We start from the raw sequence: 23,868 nt of genomic DNA, 5'->3' as shown, positions 1-23,868 counted from the left end.
AAATATTTTCATGCGCACGCAGTGCAATTCCTCTGCATCTTTCCTGGAACGAAATAAAGAGGTTTTAAACAGTCGGAGCCTGCCAGCTCCCTGCGGTGACTGCTGAAGTCAGGTCTCACCATCTCCGAAGCCCTCGAGCTCCCAGCAGAATGGCACACGCTGCCCGGAGAGGAGCGGAAGAGATTTTCCCCAGCTCGGTTCAGGCAGGAGCACCTCCTCCCATCGTGTCTGGCCGCCGGGCATTATTAGATCTACCTGAGAAGCTTCTACCATCTGGGCTTTTGGCTGCTTCCCCGCTCTCCCCGCACTTCGGGGAGGGGAGGGCTCAGAAATGGGTGAGTCACTGTGAAATAGTCATTAACTTGGTAAGAGCAGCAAGAGAATTAAGACCCCAAGAGAAGCCACATAAGACTTAAGTATGGCACCTGAAGTTGTTGTAAACCACCCCTTTATGTCACTTAAGATCTGTGAGATGATAAGAAGGGAAAATAACCTTCTTACTCAGAGTCACATCAGCCAGATAAAGTCCTGGGTGCGATGTCAGCGTCCGCACTGTTCTAGCAGAACCCCGTCTTGCTTCAGGTCTGTGCTCTCCATGGTGTTACAATGAAACCTCCGGGCTTCCCAGACTTTCAGATTCCCATTTTATGAAGTTTTGTTACAGGGCAGGTCCTTCTCAGGCCTCTCTCGTTTCTCTATCGACACAGCAGGCACGGGCAGGAAAATCTTTTTGCAGAAGAGCAGAGGAAGCTCTTCAGACAAGGACTATGCTGCAGAGAAGTGGTACTGCAAAGGGGGGCCACTTGCCTTTGGAGACAAATTTGGGAGAGGAGAGTTTGGGGCTATCTGTGGCAGAACCTGTTGGTAACTGTGCTTAAAAGTACATAGTTTTGATGAAAAAACAGGCCAAAAGTTCGCTTTCCAGTTCCATATCGTAGGCGGGTGATTTTTCTGCTCAGCATTAACGTTGCCCATTTAGCCTTGGGAAGGGAAATTGTCCCTGCAAAGTGACCACCGGCTGACGTATTTCTATAGGAAAACTGTAGCCAAAATGTCTGAGCTTGTGTGGGAAAAAGACACTATTTTGCCCCGGTGAGAAATTCCGGTAGCTCTTTCTCCTCTGCTTTCCCCTGTTTTGAAAGATGTTTTGGAATTTTGGTCATGGTGAAGAACATCTCGTGGTCAGGGACATGCCTTTGGCTTCACCACTGGCTTCCAAAAACAACACCCTCAATATTTATCAATGTTTAAACCGGAGGGTGCATGGAGTGGGGAGGGTCAGTGCCTGTCAGCCCATGTTTTCATTAGCGGGTGACGGAGTAGGGAGGCACGTACTGAATTTGTAGGTGACACTGAGCTGGGAGGGACTGGAAATATTTTAGAGGAGAGACTAAGAATTGAAGATTGTGACAAATTGGAAAGCTGGTCTAAAAAAAACAGGGCACGTGTTGTGCCCTGTGTGGTAGGACCAACTGACCGTGTGGACACCGGGTGAGTGACCGGCCAGGCAGCAGCCGTGGGGAACCAGAGGATGGGGTGATGGGCACCGTGGTCCATGAGTCAACAGTGTCACGCAGTTGTGCAAAAGCAAACAGGCTGCTGGGGTGTGGAAGGAGAAGTGGCACATTGGGGAAGCGGTGTCTCTGCTCTGGCCGGTGCCTTTTAGGAGCTCGATTGGAAAATGCAGTTGTGTGTGTCCTCCAAGAAAAATGAGAGCAAGGAAGAGAGGCTGAGTGGTCAGACTCTCAGCAAATAACAGCTCTGAGGAAAGTTGGGTTTCATTCGTGCAGGAAAAACCGAAGGGAGACGTGAAACCTGTTCTCAAAATGCAGAATGTGTCTGCAGAGAAGGAGAGGGCAAATTGTTTGCCGTGTCCTTTGGGGGTAAAAGAAGAAGCGGTGAGGTTAATTGGATGGAGAGATAGAGGGGAGAAAGCTGGGCTCTGCAGGAGCTTATGGAAGTGGTTTTAACAGATAAACGCCTGATAAATGAGATAATCAAATAAACACCTGCCCCTGGGGCAGGGGGAGGGATGAGGACCTGTGAATGCAAAGTGCAGTGGGGTGGAGAGCGGTGGCAGGGGGACATGCAGCAACCCCAGGAGTCCATGGCAAGTCTGGGGTCACGGCAACCCCAGGAGCCCACGGCAGGTTTGGGGTCACGGCAACCCCAGGAGCCCACGGCAGGTTTGGGGTCAAGCAGCCCCGCAGGTCCCACAGCAGGTTTGGGGTCCCAGCAACCCCGGGAGCCCGCAGCAGGTCTGTCCCCACCATGTCGCAGGGGACAGCCTCAGCACCCAGGGGTGCCTGCTCGGGGTAGGACCGTGTCCCCCAGGGCAGGTCCCTGTCCCACGTCCCCAGCCCGTCAGTACAGGCGCAGGGTGAACAGCCCCCCCGTTCCCCATCAGCTCCCTGCCCCGTGTGCCCCACGGACACGGACGAAGGGGCCGAAGGATGGCGGGGGGGGGGGAGCCCGGCTCCCGGCGTTTCCTCATTCTGATGGCCTGGCTGGCGTCCCAGGTAGGTTTGCAACATGGCTTTTCTGGCTGAAGTAATGCCGAAGGTGATTTATTCCCTTTGCCAGTTCCTGGTTTGCGCCGTTGGAGAGTTAACTCTGCTTTGGAAGGAGAAAGAGGGAAAGGGACAGCGAGCCTGGTTTCGCCCCCTCCTTCCCTCGCCTGCAGAGCAGAGGGGTTATTTCCAGTCAGCCTGGGCAGGACTGAAAGGTCTGAAATGTGGACCAGAGTCGGGGTTAAAGCAGCTTTGGATAAGCCCTTTTCTTAATTAAATGTGTTCCAGTCCCAGCAGGTACATGGCACTGGCTTCGCTGTGCTCCTCGGAGGGACGCTCCGGGTGTGGGAAAGAGACTTAAATGTTTTGTTTTCCCTGGAAGCAAAATGGCTGTAGCCAAAAAGTGAGTATTTCTGCTCACAGCAAGACCTGAATGGAGACTTCAGGTGCTGAATGCTCCTCTCCAGCTGGGGCTTCTCGAGGGTTAATGCAGCAGGAGATGCCAGCAGGCATGGCTCGGGCTCTGCAAACAGAAGCTGTAGGGCTTCAGCTTCATGGTTCAAAGGTCCCTCCATGTAGATTGAAAGGCCCCTGGGGGCAGAGATCACCCCCGTCCCTCCGGGGCGTGTGTTTGTGGGACCATGCTCCGTGGAGCTGGGTGCCAGCCGCAGCTGGCAGAATCCAAAGGGACCATCCCAGTGCAGAAAAAGTGGGACATTCCTCTGCAATGACTTGACCAAGGGCTCTGCTACATCAGTTGATTCCTCCTGTGGCTTGCTGGTCTTTCAACCCACATGCTCATTAGGGGATGTAGATAATAATCACGTGTTTTATCTCTAATAACACCCAGCGCAGAAGCCGAAGCACAGAGCAGGCTCTGTGATGACCTGCACTGTGTTGAATCCACAGCTACGTGAGACTCAGTTGTGGTCGGTCTAAACAAAACCTGACCTCGGGAGAAGACACAAAAGCAGTTGTTTTAGGCAAGGGACTGCTGGCTCAGACTCTGTATGTGAGGCTGAGCTCAGAGATGAGCTTTTGTGCAAACAGGAACCAGTTTGGTTGCACTGGACAGGACCATTACTTGGAGCTTCTTATGAGATTGCTGCCCCGTTCTTCGGCACAGTTTGACTCAGCAATATATTTAAGACATTGCTTTTTTTATTAGAGTTACTGTAAAACTAAGTTGTCTTTTATCTGATAAATCTGAATACCAAGGCAGTGAAACAGGTCTTGATTTTTTTGGCCAGAACTGAAGTGGAGTTTGTGCCTTGCCACCACAGGTCCATCCTTCTTCAGGGTTTGCAACTCAAACACCTCCAGACTGCGAGTTACGGGAACCAGCTAGGCTATCCTCCTGCACCAGAGGAATTGAAAGGGGCCTGAAAAGATGGTCTCGTTGTTAAAGACGTGGTCAAGGATATCTGGGTCTTCCCAGGCAAACTTGCTGGAGTCCCGTTATCATTAGTATCTCAGTCCCCCACGTCTGTCGAAAGAGGATAACGACTGAGCCGGCTCCCCATTAATGGTGGGGGATGATCTGCTTGGCAGGTTGACTCTGCTGTGAGCTCAGAGACACCTGAGTGGGCTCCTGCAGCCCAGCTCCATCCAGAACGGCAGTCCTGCTGCAAAACCTGAGCGAGGCCGCTCAGTGTGGGCGGAGAAGCAGAAAAACCTTGTTTGCCTGGCACTGAGCCTAAGCTAACAGCCTCTGCCAAGCCTCAGGTGCAAAATACATCGAATTATCCGTGTTTTTCTTGTGTGAGAGCCCCTCTCTGCCTCGGCAACAGAGATTTGACTGCTTTGTTTCACCCAGCTTTTGTCTGTCTGATCCCATTCTTTGGGGCAGGAGTGGCCTTCCAGCCAGTTTTGGTAGGGTGCCTGGCAGAGCGGAGTTCCCCGTCTTGCTCATTGCCCATCGCTGCTATAGTCCTGCAAATAATAGCAGTAATTGCAATGCAGTGGTGAACTGCACAGAGGAACAAGCGTGCTAGAGCTGGACATAGCATCCCCACGCAGTGATATAAAGGTGTCATTAATAGTCTAGCTGAAGGGCAGCTTTACATTGTATTAGGTATTTTAATTAGGGAGCTGCTTCCTGGTTAGGATTGAAGGTAGTTTACTTCCACCGGGCTGTGCTTTAAATCATCTTGTAGCTTCCTTGGTAAAAAACCGATCTCCTTGAATTGCACGTGTCATAACTCAGCAGGGGTGCAGTTTCCTTGATAGGGAAGATCAATAAATAAGGTTTATCTAAGGCTGCAGCACACTAAAGATGTGTCCGAATGCCATGGTATTCACTCTTGGCCTCCTCTGCCTCCGGGTGACTCCACAGCATCCTGGCCACGGACTTGGGTTTGGATGGGTTGACCTTGCCGTGAAGAATTAGCTTTGGGAAGGAGAGTTTTAAGCAGGGAACACATTGTCCATAGGTGCAGAAAAAGCAGCGTGGACTTGGTAAATCAGGGGCGGTGGCAGGAGGGGAGGGGAGGGTGGTCTGCATGCTCCGCAGAGATACAGAAGTGAAAAAAACTGTTACCTAATCAGACACTCCAATTCCAGGCATCTGTTAGGCAGAGACCACAGCGTTTGTCTCGGCAAAATGCGTTTACGCTGCAAGAGGGATTTTCTCCTCGTTCCTCGGGAGGATTTCAGTGCGTGGCGGTGACAGCAACGTGACCGCGGTGGCAGACAGCAGCCGGCCGCAGGGACCAAGCTGCCATCCCACCGAGGGCTGTGCAGCGACGACGGGTCCTGCTCCAAAGCCCCGACAGTCAGAGCACAACTGAAATAATCACACCCAAACCCACAGAAAAGATTTTGAGGCTTCTTACTTTTTAACTATCCTGCTGACTTCAAAGGCCATTTAATTGTCATCCTTTTTAATCAAAATAACTGGAGACAGCAAAGCTGTTTATCTCCAAACATTGCTAACATCTCTCTACATGTTCAGTGGCAGTTACAGGACAGAGAAAACACACTACAAGAAAATTTGCTTGCAGCAAAATTCACGTCCCCGTGGGAGCACGGAGAGAGCTTCTGAGGTGCTTTAGATTGATTATAAAATGAGTCTGCGGGTAACAACCGCTTTGTCACCCTGGATGTTGATTTCTCTCCCCTTGGCTGAGAGCCAGAGATGCATCTCTCTATTTTGGGATAACATTTTGTGCGTACAGGTGGTGGAAAAGGGGCGAGGGGAGGACGAAAGAAAGCTCATTAGGCTGAACAATAGCATTGGCCCTAGAACAAATAGTTGTGGCCATGAATAAATTTAGGTGAAGCAAGAAGGTTTCTAAAAAGTAAAGCAGTGAGCTTTTGATAAAGCACCCGATGAGAAGGGGCCAGGAAAAAACGCAACATCTTTTCAGATAGAGCTGCTTTACTTTACACTAGGGGTTTTGCAGCACAGCTGGTTGTGGACGAAGAGGACTGGTGTTTCCATGTCGCTCTCCAGCATTCTCATTGACCTGAGCTCCGCTTGTGAGGTTGCTCTTCACCTTGAGAAATCCTGGGTGTTCCCTTCTACCTCCTCACCCATGTGTTTCTTTTCCAAGCTGACAGTCCTTGACATCTCTGTCTTTCCCTATGGCCCTTTTCTAGGTTTATTCCCTTTTTTTTGCAGTGGAGTGAGCAGAACTGCAGTGTGCTGTTCAATCTGTGGATTTATACAGTGGTACAGTAGTGTTTTCTGTGTTGTTTTGTACGCCTTTCCCACTAATTCCTGGATGAAACATCCTAGTGACTGTGATACACATGGAATATACCTAAAGTAGGGGTGTGTTAACCCAGCTGACACAGCCAGCATCACCAAATCAGCCTTGCAGCACACAAACCCTTCTGCAAGTCTGGAACAGAAGCAGAAACCTTCAGAGTGAAGTATGAGTTATTCCATGTTTAACAGGACTCTCTTACTCACCTAGAGCATGAAAGAAAGTCTACGTGATATGTGGGCAGCAGAGGAAAGGTGTTATTAAAGGGAAGAAATCAGCATGCCTTTCTTTGGCACTTGTTTCTTCCTGAGAGCACGTCTTCCACGTGAACACGCATCTTTGGTCTCTGGGACAAGATGTGCTTGGTGAGAGATGGGGAGAGCAGACAGACCTCTGCCATAGAAACAGTATTGTCACTGAAGCCGTGATTTTTTTGTATCCAGGACAGTGAATTACAGTTTCAAGGTCCATCTCCTGAAGGTGTTTTGGAGGCTTTCCATGAGGAGCAGGGCTGAGAGATCGTGGTTGCTGTGTGAGAGATCTTCTCTCCCAGCAACTCAGGTTCTGTTTGATGTGTGCCTGCCGGGGAGCACCGAGCTGGTATTTTCAGAGTAATGTGACCCTCAGATCATTTTTCCGAGTGGTTTTAACAAATATACAGCTCATTAAAGTGTACATATATAGTTAGGGGGGTTTATGCCCATAGGCAGCTCTTGCCATGTGTCATTAGTGAATTTCGGTGCTGAGGCACTTTGAATGAGGAGATCCTTCTGCAGATTCTTCACAATACAGAGTGACTGTCCTAAATGATCATCATGCACAAGCTCCATCTTCTCAATATTCACTCCCTTTCCCAGACCACTTATGAGCACGTTGAACAACAGAGATCCTCGGGGAAATTCCTTGATAACCTATTCCCATTATGAAAACTATTTCTTTCTTCTTACCCTTTGTTTCCCATTGGTAACTATTCATGCAGAAGTGCTCTTCCCCTTTGCACCACTACTGCGCCAATCCCAGAAAAGCCTTGGGTGAAGGACATTTCCAAAAGCCGATGAAAAACACAGCCTGCACCAGGGACCAGGTCACCCCATCAGACTGGTCACCTTCACTTTGAAAGAACTTGACTAGCTATAAGGCAAGACTGTACTTTGCCAAACATACTTTGCCAAAAACAAGTTGTCTCCGTCCCCAGTACATCATGAGTTTGTTAATTATGGTCTTTATTATAATCTCACCAGTGTGCCCAATACGAAAGCCAGATGTCCTGGTGTATAAATTCCCTGCACCACCTCCTGGGCCCTTTAAAAATCTGCCCTTAAGGAATCTGCCATTCCTTAAGGGTAAATTTGCCATTCCTTAAGTCGGGAGGCAGATTTGAGCCGCCAGTGGCAGAGCCCGTGAGCAGCCTGGCAGTTCCCTGCCTGAGTTTCTTCTGACCTCCAGGGCCGACTGGTGTGCTGCCTGTGAATTTATTGATCTGCTTAAAACCTCTCCGTGGCCTCAATATCTAATCTGTTACGGAGAGCAGAGTGTTACAGGGCAAAATTCATTAAGGTTTGTAAAGCTCATCAAGATCTTTCATGAGCAAATCCCATCATGTTTTAATATATTTTTTAAATGTCACGAGTAAGTTCTCATTACTCATTGAAGAGCTGAAGCAAACAGTGCTTGCCAGACCCAAATATTGGAACAGGCAAAGGCTGCAACTGTCTTCGTTTACCACTTTTAGGACACTTTCATTTAATCTTAAACTCCTTGCCTTGATTGTGCTCCTGCAAATCAGAAGCACCCCTCTGGCTTTTCCAGATGTAGGCTCAGGGATCCCCATGGACTTTTCAGAAGATGCCTGGTAGCTCCATGGGGGTCTGAGAGTTGCTGGTCCTGGTCGCTGTTAGCATTGCCCTGGCTTTGCAGTGTGAGATGTCAGCATGAAGAACAGCAAAGGATGGATGAGTGCATCCAGGAGGTGTTGGATCTCACAAACCGCGGAAACCTTCCTAAGACTCTTTGCCTTCCAACCCAGCGTGGCGTTTTGTCCCCCTCCAATGGTGCTTGTACATAACTGCACACTTGCTGGTGGGTTTGGCAGATGGGTCCTGGGCTACTGGGACCAAAACCACATGCGCGTCTGTTCAAGTGGCCTAAGTGGCGTTTTTCCCCACAACCGCTGATGCGGTCTGGGTCTCTGCGAGAGCTTCACAATGAACTTGCATTTCCCCTTGTTTTTCCTGCCAGAATGTCCGGAGGAGACATGGCCAAACCCCTCCTGGGCCATCGGAGCATGGAGGGTGACCCCAGCATCACGCCTGCGGCCAGCCGCACCATCGGGGTGCTGGGGAGCGGGGACTTCGCGCGGTCGTTGGCCATCCGCCTGGTGTGCTCCGGGTTCAAGGTGGTGGTCGGCAGCCGCAACCCGAAGCGAAAAGCCGGCCTCTTCCCTTCCGCAGCAGAAGTCACCTTCCAGGCTGAGGCAGTGAAGAAGACAGATGTCATCTTCGTGGCGGTTTTCAGGGAACATTACTCCACCCTCTGTGACCTGGCTGATGTGCTGGTGGGCAAGATCCTGGTGGATGTTAGTAACAACACCGAGATCAACCATCACAAAGAATCCAACGCCGAGTACTTGGCTTCCCTCTTCCCAGCCTGCACTGTGGTCAAGGGTTTTAATGTGGTTTCTGCGTGGACGCTGCAGTCAGGTGCCAGGGATGGAAATAAGCAGGTATTGTTTTCTTCTGACAAGGGCCAAATCCCAACTGTTTCAGCAGCTGAGGTCTGGCAGCATCAGCAAATGGCCTTAGGCTCCAGGAGAAGGGGTCTGAGTGCTGGCCATGGCCACCCCATAGCTTCTGCATTTCTTTGCTCGGAAATGAAGTACCCTCACTTACTTCACACTTTGTAGTCTTTGGAGCCTCTGCCTAAATGAAAAGTATTATTTAATTGTCTGTTTATCTAAATACAGCCAGTAAAACAAACTGGTGGTGCACACATGAAAGGAAGCTTGTCCAGGAGAGAGGTCTTTGGCAGCCATGGTAAATCCCCATCAGAAAGCCTGCCAGGAAGCATGATGTTCAGTGGAATAACGTAGGCTCCCTTTACCACAGCATCCCTCCCTACGCACTCGTTCCCAGCAGCCTGATCTCTCTTTGCCCTACGTGTATCTTTCTGTTCGTTGCAGGTTCTGATTTGCTCAAATAACCAAGAAGCCAAGCGCACCGTAGCAGAAATTGCTCAAGTCATGGGATTCACCCCTGTGGACATGGGCTGCATGTCATCAGCCCGTGAGATTGAGAACATTCCCCTGCGCCTCTTGCCAGCCTGGAAAATCCCCATCTTTTTGGCTCTGGGGCTCTTTCTTTGCTTCTTCACTTACAACCTGATCCGGCAGGTCATCCACCCTTACATCAGGGAGCAGAAGAACAAGTTGTACAAGATCCCCATCGAGGTGGTCAACACGACGCTGCCTTGTGTGGCCTACGTCATGCTGTCTCTCGTCTACCTGCCCGGGGTGCTGGCAGCCTGCTCGCAGCTCTACTATAGCACCAAATACAGGCGTTTTCCAGATTGGCTCGACCAGTGGCTCCAGCACCGAAAGCAGATTGGTCTCCTCAGCTTCTTCTGTGCGGCTTTGCATGCCATGTACAGCCTCTGCCTGCCCATGCGCCGCTCCCACCGCTACCAGTTAATCGAGACGGCCGTCAAGCAGGTAATGCGGGTACTCCTCAGGTCAGCACCTGTAGTAATCTTCTACACACATCCAGATGTTGGGTAGCGGGCTTCATATCTTGGCTTTTGCATTCATTTTCCAAAGCACGTGCGGGACAGTGGGAATAAGCTGTTATCCATACGGGCACTTCCTCCACGGGGCAACTGTGCTCCACATACCAGGCACGCACCCTTCCGCACCGAGGACCAGTAAATGCAGGGTGTTGCCCGTGCATTTACTGCCAGGGCTAGGATCAAACTCCCCTGTGCCATTGCTCCCCAGAAGCACAGACAAGCCTTTGAAACCAGCCTTGCCTGGCACCTGCCAGGTCTGAGACTAGGGCAGAGGCAAGAAAAATGCTAGGAGGGGAGAAATCCAGTGGTGGAGGGAGCGGAGTTCCCCTCAACTTTTCTCCCTAGGTTTTGGGAGATCCCTGTTTGCTCACACTGACGTTCACAGTAGGTGCCTGCTGGAGTAACCAAGTCATAACTTGGCGGGGGTGTTTTGTAGAAGGTGTATCCTCAACACAATGTGCCTCCAGGTGTTTTAACAAAATGATGGTGAAGAACTGGTCATAGTCTAAGAGGACGAGGAAATGGAAAAGGACTTTATTGCCTTAGAGACCCTCGGCAGTGTTTATCCAGTGTGAGATTGCTACCTTCAGGCAATTCAGCCAGCTCTGTAATTCGTCAGTGCCATGGGAAAACGTGATTCTGCCCTTCTCCGGCCCCTGGCTTCTCGCTGCTCCACCCCGCTCCCTCCTGGGATGGCAAAACTTTGTGCAGTTGAGTGGGGAACCCGATCAAGGAATCGCCCCGCAACCAGTCTGCTTTCTGCGCTGGGATATTCGCCCGAGTGTTTCCAAACGCTTGTCCCAACAGGGAGGAGGGAAGGGGCCGCGGGCGCAGAGGGGAGCAGGATGGCTGGTTTCGGCAGCAGCGCCTTTTCAAAGCAACCATCAGACAATATCCCCAGCCTCTCAGCTCCAGTCTTGAGCAGGTCCTTCTCGATTGCCACAGTCGCACATTAATCTCAGGCAAGCATCCTGTGTTCATTTCCCCTCTACCTCCTGTTTTCTAGCAACATCTTTGTTTAGTAAATTAAACCCATTTAATGGGCTAAAGAGGACAGTTCTAAATGTTCCTCTTTGCTGTGCAGCATAAAACCCATCTTCCCTTCCATTAGCATGAACAATTTCCCCCCTAAATGCACTTAAAACAAAGGTTATTAGGAGACTACTGCATATTCAAGCATCTGTATTTGTTTTCATGGCTTTAAACTGACTTCTCGTTCTAATTATCTTTCCAAATGTGACTTTGGGGCTTGCTGCTGTGGTTACGGGCTGTGGGAGCTGGGAGCATTCAGCAGTTCTTCCCAGCAGTCTTCAAATCAGGTCTGGCTTTGGCCAAATGGCAGTGGGATAAAAGAGCATTTCCACACCTCCCACATAGGCAAATAGTGCTGAAGGTGTGAATAGGACCCAGTGTTCATCCAGGAAACCTGCTTCCAAAACCAGAACAAATACAGATAAAATTCAGTTCCTCTATTCCTAAGCGCTCCGTTTTAACAAACCTTCATTGTCATGCCAGGCTGTGGAGAAGAAGATGAATATCTGGGTAGAGGAGGAAGTCTGGAGGATGGAGATTTATATCTCTGTTGGAATAATTGCCCTGGGCTTGCTGTCGTTACTTGCCATCACTTCACTTCCATCCATCGCAAACTCTCTCAACTGGAGGGAATTCAGTTTCATTCAGGTAAAGTTGACATTTGCCGATGCCAGAGAGTGATTTTGCAGTCAGAGTCAGGCCCTCGCGCAGACCACGGAGGGCAGAGGTTGACCTGCCGTCCCAGCACATCCCTGCTCCAGCACGGCAACTGCAAGCTGCGCACCGGTGTCGGGGGCAAACCCTGCCACTCCACACCTCCCCGTGCACCCCAGAGCCATGGACCCCCTGCCCGGGAGGTGACACCGAGCGGTGATGGCTGGGCAGCGGGATGTGGCGTGTCCCGGGGGGCCGTGCTGCTCCCACGCAGGGCTCACCCGGTCTGTGGAGGGTCCTGCTGTCTCAGGGGGAAGGGAAAATGTAATGTGTCACGGGCATCCGCGTGAGGATTAGCGGCAGGCTTTGCAGGAGGGAGTCTTTAACGTCTTGGCTGAGATTCTTTCTGACCCTGCATTTAGCAGCATTAGTTACAGATCCTGAGAAAAAAACCAGCCTGGGCTTTGCCTGCGTGACATCCCTCTGCAGGGTCCTTTCCCCTCTCAATTGGTGCCTGGGAGCAGCAGGGCCGTTCACAGCTAAAAAACTCCTCAAGTCACACAAGGCAGAAAGGCAGAAAGCCTTGGGGTCGTTTTGAGAGGGCAGGGTTGTTCGCTTCTGTGGGCAAGATCCCCCTTGGAGCCGGTCGTGTGTCAGTCACGCACGACACGTCGGAGCTGCTGCGGGGAGTTTGCACCAGGCTGTGGAAGGCAGGCAGGTAACCTGCCACGGAGACGGCTGGCTGCGGGACGCAGATCTGCCCTTGCATTTCAGGGAGAGTGAGCTTCTGAAAAGGAAAGCACCTGGGAGGACAGTGCAGGGGAAGGTCAGGTTTAGCAGAGCTTGCATGCACCCAAATATTCAATAGACAGGTTCAAAAAGGCTTAGACTGGTCTATAATGCTAGAGCCCAAGAAGCACAGAGAACTGGGTATAATTTCAATCAAAAGTTGATGTCTGATTCTAAAAAGTGAATTAGGAATGTAGTTTTTCTTTCTCCAAAGTCATTCAGTGGTTTAGGAGCCTTCTTCCCACTTGCAGCAACGTCCAAGCTCCCAAGGGCGAAATTCCCCTAGTGACCTGAGTCTACCATGTGGGACATTCACAAACCCCGACCTCGGGGGCTGCAGCGTTTTCAGGGATGCGCTTGGAGCCAGGCTTAGGGCTAACTAACGGGGATAGCAGGGAATGAACCTTCAAGTATTCCCTGCACATTAGAGCTGATTTTGAGGCCAAATTCCACTCACCATGTCGTTACTGTATCCCATAGCCCTAAACCCCCTTGTTACTTGGGTATCCTACATCGCTGCTGCTTAGCATGCACCAGGCTTCAAGTCCGGCTGCAGTGACCCACGGGGCACCCCAAAATGCATGAACCCCTCCCTGTGGGACCCCGTCCGCTGCATCTCCCCTGCGGACCCTCCCCATGCATCACACTGGTACACGTCTAACCCTTCAAAAGGGGAGGGCAGGGTTCGGGGGTGTGGAGGTGAATATCTTACCATCCAGCCTCTCCTGTTGAAGCTCTTCAGCAGCATATAAATAATTCAATATTCATTAGAGCAGGAGTTTGAAGCCTGCTCCCCTGCTTCCCCCGCAAGTGCCCCAATCACCAAACGAGCAAGTCAGTTTGTCTTTTTTCTTCTCTTGCTGGACTAGTAAGTAATTATTTACACTAAGTAGAAGAGCCTCACCAGGAGAGCTTGACCCCAAGAGATTGTCCCTTGGGGAGAAGGGAGACCCAGCTTTAAACCTCGCTTTCAGATCGGACAATGGGAGCATACTAGTTCTCGCCACCATGTCTCAGGGCAGGGCTGCAGCCGCTGGGATGTTGGGTAAATTGATCCTGGCTTAGGCATCTCATACCAGGAATCCCAAACGAAGGGAAGTATCTCCCTGCAGCCTGGAAGGAGGCTTTGAACCCCCTTGCATTTCCCTTTGGCTCCCCAGGCAGCCTGGCAGCTCTCCTGGAGGGTGCTGGCGTTGTGTCATGTACTATATACGCACTGCTGCCGTCTGCTACCAGTCCATGTAACACGACTGTCGCATCTGCCCTTTGGGACCGCTTCCCACATCTTTCTAAGGGTATATCGGCAGTGCTGGGGCCAGACAAATACGTGATGGTCGGCTCCAAAATAGCTCTTGGCTGCCCCACACGGGAACTTGCTGGCTTAGTTCGTGGAAAGATACTCACACCTATTTCTGTCTGCATGGGATAAAGCGTGACAGTGCGACACGAGCTCCCAGCTGATCACATGCAGGAGAGGCTCAGCTGGTATTGTGTCCTACTGTGGAAATATCATGTAAAAAGAGCAGGTTACAGATCTCTTAGCATGTTAGCTTCTGGTTTTGGGGGGTTTTTTTTTAATGAGGACTCTTTTAAATGATTTGCTCTTCAATAAGTTGGTGATGCCTTTCTTGAGGAAATTAAGAGCAGATACAGCTACTGCTCCCAGGCTCCAGAGGTTAACATTCACGTAGCACAATGTGATCCTCCCTGAATTAATGCACAGCGGCACAATGTAAATACAAGGGGTGAAGCGCGAGGCTGCTTTCTCAAATGGTTGAGATGTCTAGCACTTGACCCTTTTACAGCGCGTCAGAGGCATCGTGGCTTCCCATGCCTGGGAAAAGTGAAAGAGAGGGAAAATGCAGAGCACAGCCGCCCCAGTCAGATGTCTCCCAGAAAATGCAGCAATTCATTGCCATCTCAGTTGAACTGGCCGGCGTGTTTGAGAGTCGCTGTATCAAAAGCCACATTTGGGAAAGGGCTGGGGCTTGTTACAAATTCAGGAGCCACTTTAGTCCCCTCCTTACCCGGAGCTTCCCAAGTCTGACATTTTCCAACAGCAGTGTGTGCACCTGTATTAATGTCATGGGATACTGCCACACTCTTAAAATAGATATCTGTTGCCTGATGGGCCCAAAATCCTATTTGGATTGTTGCTAAGGTTTTAGGAAAAAAACAGTTAATTTTTATAGTAGTTCCTGCACATATACAAATTTCAATTATACTTAAGTTGGATACACAGTTCCCCTGTATGTCCAGTTTTGATTAACTGAATGTACAGGATCTAGACACTGGATAACAGGAGTGATTCCTATGTAATTCAACTTATAGTAGACATTTTTAATGTTCCCCAGTGATTTACAAATCAACTCTAATTGGCTGAGAAGTAAAAATGTGTATGATTGCCTTTACCTTCCCATCCTGAGAAGTCCTCCTGGAATTTGAAGGTTGAATTGACCTGGTTTCTTTCTTAGCTCAGGTATCGCAAGATATAAAGAATGTGTCATCAGACCTTTTCTAACCCTCCTGTCAATGAAGTGTGAGCCAGAGCCGCTTCCATGGAACTAATGACTTCACGGGACTGACGGCAGCAGAAGTCAGAAACATATTTGGGTCAGGAAGGGGCTATTTGCTTTGCGCGCTGCCCAGACATTTCTAAATGAGCCACATGCGACTGAATCGCCTTTGCTGATGCATTACAGGGAGCCTCGCAAACACCACCAAGGAGATGGGGGAGATATAAGAGTTAATACAGAACAGAAAATATATGCAAAGCCTGCATTAGGAAGATACCATCTTCATACAGCCATCTTTCAGAGGGCTGTAACACCTTACATGGATGGTGGCCCCACGTTCCCCATGCTGTGACAGTGCAGAAGAAACCCCTGCCACTGTTTAAAACAAAAAAACACCAAAAAAGTTTCATAGCCAGAAACTGCACTGAGAGGATAAACGAGAGCAGAGCTTCAAAACTCACTGTGGTATGAGGGCTAAGCACGTCGGGAAATCAGCCCCCGTAGGGTGCTCAGCAGGCTCTGCATTGTACTATACTGAGTACATATTGAGCTGTATATACTGAGCCAAGCTGCGATCAGCAAAACTTTTGGGTTTTGTGCACTTACAGACCAACCTGTACCCGGCTGACAGCTTGTCTGGTGGGTGCAGCCACGGGGCCCTGCTGACCACAGGTCCTTCAGCCAGCAGCAGCACTGGGACCCCCCCGGGGACCCCCTGCTCTCACCAGACAGCCCCTCATTTGTCTGACGAGCGGATCAGCCCATTGCTGCTGTCTGAGGAGCTGCCAGCGCTGTTTCTAGCCACCGGCGGCTTATCCACACGTTTTTTGCCAATTAGCTTTTTTGTTTCATGTGCCCCGCCGTCCGCACACAAAGGTGGGTCACTGAGCACCTGTGATGGTTTGTCACCTTTTGTCCTACTAATTTGCACTCCTACTCTCTCCCGGTACCAGCAGCAGTTGAAAGAGAAACTGTAGAGGAACAAACTAATTATCTCCAGCTCCGACATCTCCGCCATGCATACAGCCCTGCTGGGGCTGACTCCGAAAGCACCCTCCGCCCAGGGCAGAAAGTATCTGCTGCCCTTGGACTTCACTCTGTCCCCTTTTCCCCCTGCCCCACTTTACATCTCTGCTCTGCCAGATAAGTCTCAAGCTGGTACGTCCAACCTTTTGCCACCCAGGGATTTTTTTGCCCGTTGGAGAGAAGCTCAGAGTCGATAAATAACAGGTGAGCTATGGGTCAGGTCTCGCTGTTAGGTTCAACTGCGATCATGGCATAGCGCAGCAAACTCCTCCTTAATTTTCCAAGTGAAACCAGTCTTGACCTTGTTCAGGTTTGCTGCTTGTTACCACTTTGGTTTAGGAATCGGACATGGCTTCTGGTAAGAAGGATGGCTGTCCCTGGAAGAAAGGACGGGTGCGGGGATGCATGCAGGACTGAGGTTCATTTCACAGGTCTGCTCCTGGCTTGTGGTACAACCTTGAGTAATGCTCAGCTGTAACACAGAGAAGAGTTCCCTACCTTGGCAGGGGGTCATACGGGTGAAATCTTGGCAGGACTTGGTGACACCCACATGACTTGCCTGATAGGTGCTGTAAAAGTGAAGTACCTAGATCTGGTAGCATGTTTTAGAGCTCTCCTTCCCTTCCCTGCCCAGTCCTCTCAGCTGCCTAAATGATTAGCTCTGAAAGTTAGAGGAGTCTTGGTCTAGTTTGTTGGTAACAATATAGTACATTTTTTAAAGTTGTCTGGGTTTTTAAATAGTTTCCCAGCAATCAAAAATAGGAAGGGATGCTTTGAATTGAGTAGTTTTCCAGCTGAGATTATTTTTTCCAAGAGAGAATGTCACCGACTTCCTCCTGTCTTGCCATGGTCCCTTATTTCCCTGTTGTGTCCTCTTTTCTGGGCATACCTTCAGGAAGACTGTGTTTCTTGCTGATCTCTTGACTAGCTGCACCAAGCCAGATATTTTTACTTGTAAAGGTTTCCTTCCCTAAGTTACGGACATCAGCAGCAAAATTTTCCCTGTCTAGGCATCTTGAAATTTGGTTGTTATTGCAAGCTTAGACTGAGGATTCAAAGTAGGGCAGCAGAGCAATATGCTACACTCGTGCTTTTCTTTGAAAATACAGCAGCAAAGGCTTGTACTTGAGATGCCTTTGGGAGCGAGCCCCCGGCTCTTGCTGAGTGCCAGCGGGCAGCGGGAGCTGGCAAACTTGGGAGCCACCACCTCTGATGCTGGCTGGAAACCACTGGTGAGGGGACCAGTTTAAAACCCCTCTTGAGAGCAACCCTCAGAGAGAGCTGGAAATATTCGGGCAAAATGTTGTGTCTGTGGGTGCTTGGGAGCCGTGATCTCAGCTGAAAATGGGGGAAGTTCTTGCCTGCAGAACAGGGCCTGAGTTCTTACTGCCTCCCTGAGTGGATAAAGGGCTCTTGACTCCCCATTTCAAGGACTTAGCCCATCATAAAGCCTGACGGTCTGGCTCATGAACCAACACAGATCTCTAGGACAGAGGAGGAAACCCTTCAGGGCTGTTGCTCACCTCAGAACAGAGCACTTCTGTCTCCACAATCTCATTTTCCTGTAGATGACAGCAGTTACCCGAAGGTGTCTTTGTTCTGTGCGAAGCTACAGCTTCACCGACTTGTGACGGTGCCAACTGCTGGTCCAGAGCCACGATGCTGATGCTTCACCGGTCAGCAGCCTCTCGCCAGCCGTGGACCGGCAGGCAGCGGAGCTGGCCCCTGCGGCTCGGGAGGAGCATTGGTGAGCTGCCCGCAGTTACGTGCTCCGCAGGGGCTGGGGGCTGCTGCTTCGCACAGAGGCAGGAGCCCACCTCTCAGCCGAGTTGGCAGCATCTTCTGGGAAGCTCCTGCTGAGTTTCTAATATCACACTTAACCTCTGATTAGAAAAAGAAAAATGCGGTCTGGCACGCTACCTAGGAAAGGCTTCCAGTCACGTTTTATTCTGTCCAAGAAACGCAGGAATACTCATTGCTTTCTCTGTGCTATGTACACTTACAAAATAGTGTAAAAAAATATAGGAAAATAGCCAGGCACAAGGTCCTCTGCTAACCGGCGCATGTTTCTCTTCCTTTTAGTCCACCCTTGGATTTATTGCCTTGGTAATCAGCACTCTGCACACACTCACGTATGGATGGTCAAGGGCCTTCGATGAGAACCAGTACAAGTTCTACCTGCCTCCGACCTACACCCTCACGCTTCTCGTCCCATGTACTGTGATCCTAGCAAAAGTCATCTTCAGTTTGCCCTGCATCCAGCAAAGACTTCTCCGAATCAGGAGGGGCTGGGAGAAGGGAAGATACGTGAAGTTTGTCCTGCCCAGCGCAACGGGGGAATATTCAAGCGGGGAGACCTCTAGCAACGTCTAACAGAGTCCCAGCTGTGACAGAGGATTTCAAAGCACTATCAACATTTCTATAAAGGTGTTTCTTTTTCTTAAATATATGTATGTTTTGGTATAATTGTATTGTGGGTAAATAATAAAATTTGGTGACTTTAGAAAATGGATGACCACGAAACTAGTTTAGACAGTAGTAGTTAAATTGTATTGCTGATTTGCTAGGACAATTATTGCCTTAAAAATGTCTGTGAAAGCTGAGCTAGCAGCACTAATATACATGGGAAACTGATGGACTCTGTTAGTCAGCTCAGTCACTTGAGGTGCTGGCTGGCAGGCTCCCTGGACCAGTACTTCTCGGTTGCTTCCCTAGCTGCTCTCATAAATTTCAATGCCTTTTTTTTTTTATTTTTTTTTGTAATACGAAGTAGCACAGATTTTCTGGGGTTTATGACAGCAAAGATATCCTGCCTCTTGAGTGTCTGGATCAATCAAGGCAGTGAGGTTTAGAAAGATGAATTGTCCCTGGTTTTGGTCTCCTCAGTGAACTCAATGGACAAGTAAGAACAGCAATATCCACGTCATGTAGCGTCTGCAGATTTTACTAAAAGCATCCAAACCTCACAGCAAGCCCAAGTATCCCTGTTCTCTCAAATACAGACAGCACTTCTGGTCTGGTAAGCTGTGCCTGGTGCATGTTTATAAGCTATGGAAATAAAGCACCTTTTCCAGCAGTATAAAAGCATTTGAAGAGATAGATGTCCCTAACAACACACATCTGGTCTCCACCGCTGGCTCTGAGATGACCACTGCTGCTGCTGCATGTTCTCTGTTTTACTAAGCCAAAGTTTCAAGCAATATTTGATGGAAATAGAGCAAAGATAATTATTGGCAAGACCTGCTGCTTCACAAAATTACATGGAGAAAACCAAGGCCTTTCAGCTGGCCTTATATCAAATAGGGTGAAGCTTTTAGAAATCACTGTCACCTGAACATGCCCATTTATGCAGACAAAACAGCAGCTTCAAATGGTCTTGCAAAGTGATCAGTGAGTCTTGCCCACAACATGAAAATACAGCAATTGTACGTTTTGAGCACAGTCCTTCATTGCTTTGCAACTTAAAAAGTCACTTGCTAGATCACAAAGCAGGTACCGAACGCTCTTCTGACTTCACACCCACTTTGGACAAGGTACAGGGCAATGAAGATTTCTGTCCTAATTTCATTTTCCACCTGTCACTTTCTATCCCTTCAAGCTCTTGCTCTTTATCAGAATAATTCCTTAGGTTTTGGACATCCAAATCACCAAACAGAGAATGGACAGCCATTCACAAAAGTGCATTTAAAAGCAAGCAATCAGGATGACACAAGAAGAGTACCTCAGTAACGTCAGATACAAGGACATGGCTAGAATAGCCTCATTTTCCTACAGTTAAGACTCCACTCATTGTTCAGTGTTGCTTTGAAAAACAGCTATCAGCATCAAATGAAGTACGGTTTGTGGGACAAGAAAGTACTTGTTACTAGACCAGTTAACATAAATGGGGGGCGGAAATTATAAACTTTGGGGCACATAAGCCCTTCTACAAGCCAACATTGCTTCTGTAACCTGGTTTCTACACAGAGAAACTTAACAATTCCCTGTTTAGCCTCAAATAACTACAATGAATAATATTCTCCAAATATTATTGCTCACGGTGCCAGTGATGATATTGAGGGATTTCAGTTCTTGCCTAAGGCTTACAGTAAAGTCTCCAAACGCCACTTCTTTTCACTGAATGGAAAGAAATCGGCATGAGGGAAATGCCTAGATTTCATAATCAGCTGATTTTTTTGTTTTGTGTTTTTTTTGGCAACACAGGGAAGGTACCATTCTTTCCCACTGTCCCCTTCAGAAAGCTGTGGTTATTCAGGTTTCCCAATGCACCTCCACAACCTAGCCCAAATCAGCACCTGATCAAATCACTCACCAAGCAGATTGATTACCCAGCACTATTTAATTGTGGTTGAATAGTAGATCAAGTTTCCACATGGATTTGAGACAGTTTCACCTGAGTATAATTCCACCTACTCCAGTTTAACTCATCCTCCAGGGAAAACTGGATTCAGCAAGCTTGTTCTTTTAGTCTTCTCTTCCATTTCTTTATCAAGCAAAGTCAAGATGAAAGCACCAGTTTACACATTTTCTGCTTACAATAGTGTACTCCAATGCCTCTTTTTCCCACCTAAGCTTCTTTTCATATCTTTAGGTCAGGCAAGACTACTGCCTAGTAACAAAAGACAAAAAAGGATTAAGAGGCAGGGAAAGAACATTACACAGGCTTGCAGGCTTTGTCTTCAAGGGGAAAGGTGCGGTTTTATTGTGAGTTGCTGCAAGGTTAGACTCACCTTTCTGCCCAGCAGAAGTAAGGTTTGCACCTTTGCTTTGTTTACATGACTTTCATGCCCACACACCCTTTCCCATCGACGGCAAAGGGACAGGTTTCATGAGCAGAAGCAGAGTCAGGCACCCGGACGTACCTGAGGAGCTGGCTCCATTAGTGAGTCAGCATGGTACTTTTCATATGGACACAAGCCCAGAAGGACAGACAAGCCAGCTCAAAATCCCCACAGCTACTGCAGCTCCACAGCATCTAAAAAAAGGCCAGGCAAGTGTCTCCAGGTAATGCCTGTGCCAACATACTGTCCAGCCAGTCACCATCCCTTTTAAAGACTGAAACCAATTCCTATAAATGCAGAACAGCATTTCACATGGTCCGTTCTGTAGGCATCCGGTCCTTAAAACCTTTGACACAAGAGTCTGAGTAATTTCTTCTGATTCTGGAATGCTGAAAAGTAGTTTGAGGAATGTTTCAATTATCTTTTCCCTACGCATTTTTTTATGTGGATAGGGCGTTCAGTGAGGTTAGCTTAAAATTTACCAATTAACTGGTTTTGTACTTGGAGTTTCTCTCTCTCTCTCTGTATATATGTACACACACACACATATATATATTATTGCAGAATATATAGCTGGAATGTAAATTCTTTATATTTTTATTTTCTGCATTGCCTACTATGTGCCTCTGGGATATGTAAGAACCAACTGAAAAGCTGTAAGAGTAAGGCCAGTTTTAATCACTGGCATCTGTACTTATATAAAAGATATTCTGAACAGGTCTATATAATTATATCAGAACTTGTTTGAGTCTTTTTTCCCCTTCTCCCCGTAAACAATACCATTACTTTAATGGCAGTAGTAGAGTAGTGTGATTATCTAGAATTTAACCACTAGGAAATAAAACCCACTATAGCCAGCAGCTGGTAGAGTCTCTTTATCAACATATTAAGTGAAAATGATCATTGCTGGGACCCATGGTGCCAGGGCCTCAACTACAGAGTTGTTGTGCATGTTGGAGGGCACAAGTGTGTACAGACATACATTTCGTTACAAGAGACTAGTGATATTACACAGCACGTGTAGCACAGGATCAAAAAAGCTTAATTCACTAAATAAAAAGTGTTGTTGATACAGAGTTCAGGAAGAGGGTGTTCCAGATGAGGTTTTATGGGACTGGAAAGAAAAAGGGAATTTTAATACTATCAATTTGTTCTCTGTTTCTTAAGTCACTTCTTCATAGAAGTGGCATGCCAGATCAACCAACTTCTGGATCTGCGGTGCTGCATTTTAATGAGCTAATTTGTAAGTTGATTTTAATGAGTTCATTTAAATTCCTGTGCTGAAGATTAACCTCTGCAGGTACAGTTCTCTCACTCCTTCTGTTTTATAATACAAGGCTTTTAACAGTGCAATTGGTTTCTTGCTCTTCAGGGATTTACTTACAAAGTGATATATCAAACTCAGTTAAATCTTTAGGGGGATGCACTTGCTTCAGCACCTCTATGCAATATATTTCCTCCAGTCTCTCCAAGATGGCCAGTGCAGCTGCATGACCTGCTACAATCAGCAACAAAAGTCTGGTCTTAGATCCTTGAGCTCAAAATTTCACGCACTGAGCTAGCGGGATCTGTGGACTGTGCCTCAGGTTTGAGGAACGAGATTCATTACACTAGGACAGTTTTCTTTTATCTGTTTATTGTGCCTTAATAAGCAGCATCAGTTTTGCAGAATTTCTGCATGAGGTTTTTTAGTGCAGCAGGACTTTCATAATCAAAGACTAAAAATAACCGTTTTGTGTGGCCAGTCAGGAGGATCACATATTACAAGCCATAGTATTACTGGAACCTTTCAAAGGCTTAAAGTGGCACTACTGCAGTCCTCCTAGAAAGATAATCTGCTTTAGATTTAGAAACCTCAGCACTGGAGGAACCACTACAGCTGCTGTTCAGCTGGTTAGTTACTCTTATCTGTTTCCCATATCTGATCTGCAATTAGCTAGCTTCAGCTGCTGCTGCTGCATGCCAGCCTGCTGGCTTAAAGAGCTATCTACAATCAGATGTCTGCGTTTAAGTAGCTGTCTCATTCAGCACTCTAGAAAACAAAGTTGCTGTGCAAGATTCAAGTCTGCTTTCTGCAAAACCAGGTTTATTTGCTTTGGGAGTAGTGTGAAGAAATGGCCATGATACTAACTGCTAGGATGTAAGGCTTTCATTTCTAGATTGCTGCTTTGACCCTACAACCAACTGATGTCCTGCAGTTGGATGGACATAAATACACGCATAGAGCCAAAGATGTGACCTCAAAGTAGTGTAAAAAACCAGACTGCTACCACACCTTCCATTTTAAAAGTCTCGGTTCACTGAACGAAAGGGGCTTCCCAAATTGGGCTTAAAGAATATGTTCCCTGGGCTTCAGGTTACAAAGCAGAATTAAACCTTCCCAAGATGTGGAATGAGAGCAGACAGCAGCAGTTCTTAGAGTACTTGCTGACATTCCTGGTACATAACACTGTAAGTCACATGCCAGAGAGCAGAAGTGGACATACAAAGGTAAATTCTTGTATTAATCTGTCATACTGAGCTCTTGAATGTATTCTCTACCAATTGAAACTCCCACTCTTCTGGCTAGCTGCTTTGGGCCCACTACAAAGGAATCTATTGCTATCAGAGAGAATGCTAGTGAACAAAAGGTACAATCCATATCTGGTAAAAAATATTCTATCTACAGGAAGATGAAAGCTCTATGCCCCATCTTCTCCCCTACTGTATCACCAGCCCAAACATCCACCTCTCCACTCAGCTATCTGCCACGCACGCCATGCTTCAAGACAAGGTCCTGGTCCCCAGCGAAGCAGAACTGGGTGCTGTACAGAAGGAAGAGAAGCGAGAATAACACCTCCCAACCAACCTGCACCACCATGCTGGCTGCACCCATGCATACAGTAGTCTTCCCCTGCAGACAGCACAGGACTGCACAGCTGCTATCACCTCCGGATTGTGAAGAGTGTTTGAGTGATACTTTGGAATCAATAAGCAGTTCTCATACACAGCAAGCTGTGGTAAACCCTAAGCATGACACCAGTGCTACAAGGCTAGAAGAAAGGAACTAAAGCAGCAGCCCAAAACAGAA

At 48.2% G+C, this 23,868-nt stretch overlaps 2 protein-coding genes across 6 annotated transcripts in view; one reads left to right on the top strand and one right to left on the bottom strand.

Annotated features, from left to right (window-relative positions):
* STEAP3 (STEAP3 metalloreductase) overlaps nt 1-21,529 on the top strand; it is a 28,727-nt gene extending 7,198 nt beyond the window's left edge. For 2 of the 5 annotated variants that reach the window (XM_030016812.2, XM_030016809.2), the window contains exons 2-5: nt 8,459-8,942; nt 9,399-9,926; nt 11,516-11,680; nt 18,100-21,529. In XM_030016812.2, coding sequence (XP_029872672.1) covers nt 8,460-8,942; nt 9,399-9,926; nt 11,516-11,680; nt 18,100-18,390 — 1,467 coding nt within the window. In that variant the 5' untranslated portion in view covers nt 8,459 and the 3' untranslated portion in view covers nt 18,391-21,529. Of the gene's footprint in view, nt 1-2,134; nt 2,520-8,458; nt 8,943-9,398; nt 9,927-11,515; nt 11,681-15,938; nt 16,222-18,099 lie in introns of those variants that run through there. The other 3 variants (XR_005932591.1, XM_041124068.1, XM_030016813.2) reach the window with 3 other exon arrangements.
* C6H2orf76 (chromosome 6 C2orf76 homolog) overlaps nt 1-23,868 on the bottom strand; it is a 41,778-nt gene that overhangs the window by 1,280 nt on the left and 16,630 nt on the right. The gene's annotated exons all lie outside the window — the stretch shown is intronic.

This window comes from Aquila chrysaetos, chromosome 6 (genome assembly GCF_900496995.4).
Source record: "Aquila chrysaetos chrysaetos chromosome 6, bAquChr1.4, whole genome shotgun sequence".
Taxonomy (NCBI): Eukaryota; Metazoa; Chordata; class Aves; order Accipitriformes; family Accipitridae; genus Aquila; species Aquila chrysaetos.
The sequence above is the reverse complement of the archived record's forward strand: the minus strand, read 5'-3'. Positions and strand labels throughout refer to the sequence as shown.